Below are 4927 nucleotides of genomic sequence, written 5' to 3' on the forward strand. Positions count from 1 at the left end.
TATCCACCTCTACCTAGAAAAGTCGATGGCCACAACATAGAACCACAAGAAAGAAATGCTAACATAAATATTACTATCTTGATATAATATGTCGAGCAATGGCAAAAGCCCCACTCTGAGCAGCCATGGCCATGCCCAACATTTGTAGGGACTCAATCATTGTAGAAAAAGCTATCAATGAAGGGCTATTCAAGGACTTTAGTTCTCATTTCATTGGTATAGATTCAAGCTATCAATGAAGGGCTATTCAAGGACTTTAGTTCTCATTTCATTGGTATAGATTCAAAGAGGACATGGAGGAGAATTGCACTGAATGAATTTGATCAAAGAGCTAGTGTGAGAGCTAGCTTGGAAAGATTTTTATGAGTATGGCATTTTAGAGTTCCAAATTGAGAGAAATTGAATTGACTTGTTTATTTTTGGTTGTGAGAAGTGTGCATAGCCTAGATAGGAGCAAATTAGTAGGCACAAAAATGGTGGGGATATCTAGTGCATCCATAGCTACCTAGATATTGTACCATGGAAACTCATTGATATAGAATGGAAAGTGTATGAAAATCTTAGAGAGCACCAAATGTGGGAGCTCCACCACCTAATATCCACGATCAGTTTGAGCCACTTACCTCAAGATCTCCTTCAAGTAAGGGATAGGGTGCTTTTGATTCACACTCATCATTCTATTCTCTCCACATCTAAAGTGTCCACTTGGAGAATGTAAGCCCTCCACATCATAGGGAATGAACCAAAAAAAAAGAAAGGGAAAAGGGGTTTCAATGCTGTCCGAGACATTTATATGTTGCTCCTTCTCAAATTGTTATTCCTCCCCTTCAATGTCATCCTCCTCATCATCAAGCGCTCTTGCCTTAAATCTTGGTATAGCTCCCATTTCATTCAAACCCATGATTGCAAAGCAGTACCTATAACAACATTTTGTGATAGCTTCATGGATGGAGATCTTTGGTACAATGTTGTGGGGGGTTTAAAAGAATGAACAAAGAAGGTAAACAGAGGAGTGATTAAGAAAAGGCGGGTGAGGGGAGCTTCGTGTTGCATAGGCATTGGCCCTTCTCACATGTTACATGTGATTGGCCAATTCAAATGGACTAACATTTAGTAGCCATTCATGCACTACATATAGCATTAGAGCCATGGGCCTCGATCCTTGTTCAGCAAAAAGCAAGGAACTTGAGACTTCACCTTGAAAATAAAATTAGAAGGTTTCATGAATTGTAAGTTTCGGGGGTCTCCAATTGTTTGATTTCCAAAAGAAAAAATCTTAATATTTTGTAAAATTGAAAGAAATGTTTTGTGAACACTGCCCGAAAGTATGCTGGTGATGTGGCAAATATGTACAAGCCATGTGGGCTTTGATTAGCCACTAAGGAGCAAGGGAGTCATCCCTTGGCTTTTTCCTTTGTTTTGTTTTGAGAGTCAGACTTCTCTATGTGGCACTTAAGAGGCTTCCCCCATACCCCGCTAGACCAGCTTCTAAAGGGGGGTGGCATTCATTGGGCCAGTCCCCATAGCAAGTGATTCTTGGCCTCTTCCCTTGCTACACTATCGTCTAAGTGTTCAGAGAAAACATTTTTGGAAAAAATTCAAAATACCTCCAAGCTCATAAAATTGGAGAGAAATTTTCATAAATTTAGAGGTTTTCACACAATTTATAACTATATTTGCAAAAAAAGTTATCGGTTTTTGTGACCTCTAATTTTTTTCCCTTCAGGTCAAAATCCAAATTCTTTCGTACACTTGAGACTAAACCCAAGTGTTTCATGAACACTGGGACTCTGAAAATGGTCTAGGGGTGCATGGGGCCTCATTTAGGATTCCTCTTTAGTGAATCATTAATGCTACCCACACCTCCACCACAGATTTGTTGATAGTCTCCACACATAGATTGCCCATCATAGGGAGGGGGATGCACAATCTCTATAAATAGTTTGCTTGTCACAAGGAGGGGGTCCAAACATGGTATGGTTGGTGGGAAAGGGCCTAGGGAGCCCTTTCTTGGGAGGGAAACGCCACGAAGGGGCTGGGAGCCACCTTTTTCGATGGCTTCTTGATCAAAAAAGGCGACCCTAGCCCTTTTTTAACCGTGGAGGACCAAGGGAGGGGTTGGCATCGCCTGTTTACCAGCATTTATTGCAAGTGGATGCGGGTGATGTGGGACTGGAGTTTTCGTGCGACACTTGGCGATAGGAGCAAGTTTAGTCCATCTGTGCGTTGAGCAAATTGCTGCTCAATTGGCGCTGTTTACACGACGCGTGGCAGCATGGCATAGACAACTAGAGTTGTCTGTCACTATTGTGTCAGTCTGCGGCACGTGTTGCTTGGTAATCTAGTCTCGAGTCTCTTTTCGCCTATGGGAATGGTGAGGTGGCGTTATTTAAGGCACTCAACCTATAGTTTTCATTTTTTCGGTGAGCAGTTTTCCCGATTTTAGATTAGAAAGCCTTGAGTTGAAACGGTGGAGGTCTAGTTTCCACCACCTGGCCCTTGACGAGGATAGAGACCAACACCTTCAATGCATGTGATAGCACCTTGCACAAGAGCGCATGCATCCTCACAAGTTGGAAAATGGGGGCAGTTTTTTACACCCATCAAACGTTTATGTATTCGGCGCTAGAGGAGTCTATCCTTTACTCACAGGACTATCTTGACTTTCGATAGTATGGCGCTCTCTCTCTCACACACACTCACTCTCTCTCTCTCCCTCTCTTTCGCTTAGGGCCGTTCCGTGTCAAAGCAATTAAATCATAACAGACATGTAGTCGAAAATGCATGGCAGCTAAATGAAGATGCTCAGACTAGCTCTACGTACTCCTCCAGAGTCCACACAAAGGTTCCTCTAGCTCGCAGAATTGTAAGCTGGTTGGTATCCTTTCCTTCTATACACCGTCTTCGCATGTAGTGTGGAAGGAAACACTTGTCGCTTGTCGCTTGTCGCTGAATGGCAAACAGCGCTTGTATTCCTTGAAACCATGAAAATCATTTCCTCCTTAAGCAAAATTATCTCGGTCTTTCGTGACAGCCAATGCAACTGGCGAGAGTATAAACTTTGAATGAATCACTTGCTTGCTAGAAACCTGCATTTGTTCAGACGAAAATCGAAACGAAGAATCCAAAAGTTGTGTGTGTGTGTGAGAGAGAGAGAGAGAGAGAGAGAGAGTGTTGCTCTATCGAAAAGAAAGATTAGTCCTTATATTGCGGGCCTGGAATCCTCTCAAGAATTAGTCCTGAAATTAGTGGCAAAGGAGCCAGCAGGAGGCTTGGTTGTTCAAGTGATCCCGAATTAGTGAATCAGTGGTCTGCACCTCTGTCGTACAAATGAATGTTTATACAAATCAGTAGTCTTTTGTTGATAGTTGCCAGCTGGGTAAGTCGTGCTATTGTAGCCTGAGGTTGCTTCATTGCCATGGATTGTCACAGTAGTCAAGGTTTAAAATAGGAAGAACTGAGTTAGGCTAGCGTAGGCAATCTTCTTGGTTTAATGCGATTACAACCATCGCCTCAATATTGAAGACTATTAAGCTGCGGCTGCGCCGAGCGATGACCTGAAACATCATAAGTGGAAAAGGGAAGAGAGAACTTCGAAATACAGTATGACAATGAAGACAAATCTTGAATATAGCAAGGTAACCTTCACTCTTACCGTCTCCACCACCAAACGCCAGGAATGGTGACAGAAACTTTGATTTACAAAGCATTTCCAACGGCGATAAAGGTTCAGCACCTGAATACGCATTACAAAACGTATAAATTTTTTACAACTACGAACTTACTAGGAAGTGAGTGTTGAGAAAGCAATATATGTTATATTATAGTGGGCACTATCGAGCTGCTACTTGAAGATTTACGAAGGGAGCAGTCTTACACAATGATGGCCCCTGTCTTAATGCGCTACAACTCCCTAAATTGCTAAAATCAGAGACGGTAACGATTTTGCAGTGTTCTTCCATAGTTGGCTCTGCCAGAGTGTTGCGCAAACTGGGCTAGCCTGCTTGGCGTTGCCGCATGCCGGCCGGAGAACAGTGAGGACAGTGTCCACATATTCTCTCAATTGTGTGAGTTTGCCACCTTCGATAGTCCAAACGTGCACCCAGCACCTTGTTTGTCCAGCTTCGTCACCGGCCTTACCTTTTCGGTCTTCTTCCCCTTCTACGCAGATCCTGTTGGCAACGACACGAATGTCGAGCGGTTTGAAAGACAAGTTGTCGTGATTTGCGTCCCCAGTGAGTAAACGCACCAGGTGCCGTTCGGAGGGAGGTCCATGGAACCACCATTCGAGATCCGGAGCTACCAAGCTCTGCACAGTCTCAGAGTCACCCGCTGCGAGTGCCACGTAAAAAGCCAAAACTAGTCGTTTGCTATCCAGCTCGGTTGTGGGAAGGGAACTGGTGTTGGCCAGCTCCAGGACGCCACACCTGCATCATCAGTAACTATCGTGAGAAACAGGAAGCTATCATTACTTCACAAAACCAAAAAACGGTGAAAGAATGGAGAATCACCTCGCCACTGTCATGAATTGATCACAGGAGTGAGAGTGCAGGGGCTCTAATGGGCATCTTATACAAGCGTTTCTGGATCGCCAATTGCTTCAGCCTACCTTGATTTGATTCCTAATTCTTAATAAGCTTTATTACAAGCTACCGTCTAAGCGTCTAAATTTACGGATCTACAACTCGAAACAGATAGCACTCTTTATGGTGGCGTAACAGGAAGCTGAAAGCAGGCAGGGATCGAAGGTTACGCCTGATCTTATTATACAAACTCGACCAAACAATCAGCAGGTGGCGAGAAAGGATTCGTGCAAGAGCCATGAAATTGATGGACAGTGGGTGTCCAATTCAGACGGCCTCAAGTGTGGCATACAATCTCCATCCAAAACCAAAAAGACTCTAATTACACGGTAAAGGCAGACAGA

General features: G+C 43.7%; 1 protein-coding gene across 3 annotated transcripts; it reads right to left on the reverse strand.

The window, feature by feature from the left end:
- Positions 1-3272: 3272 nt before the first annotated feature.
- LOC147896990 (wound-induced protein 1-like) lies at positions 3273-4699 on the reverse strand. 3 transcript variants are annotated; one of them, XM_087382002.1, is made up of 4 exons: positions 4512-4699; positions 3878-4427; positions 3656-3736; positions 3273-3557 (listed from the first exon to the last, which is right to left on the reverse strand). In XM_087382002.1, exons 1-2 carry the CDS (start codon positions 4523-4525, stop codon positions 3914-3916), a joined length of 528 nt encoding a protein of 175 aa, XP_087238128.1. In that variant the 5' UTR covers positions 4526-4699; the 3' UTR covers positions 3273-3557; positions 3656-3736; positions 3878-3913. The 3 variants fall into 3 exon arrangements, with proteins under 3 accessions (XP_087238128.1, XP_087238127.1, XP_087238126.1); XM_087382001.1 differs by having other exon boundaries at positions 3273-3540; positions 3656-4427; XM_087382000.1 differs by having other exon boundaries at positions 3656-4427.
- Positions 4700-4927: the final 228 nt, after the last annotated feature.

The sequence above is a fragment of the Dipteris shenzhenensis genome, chromosome 11 (assembly GCF_047967505.1).
Source record: "Dipteris shenzhenensis isolate YYH24624 ecotype China chromosome 11, Dip_SZ_1.0, whole genome shotgun sequence".
Lineage (NCBI taxonomy): Eukaryota > Viridiplantae > Streptophyta > Polypodiopsida > Gleicheniales > Dipteridaceae > Dipteris > Dipteris shenzhenensis.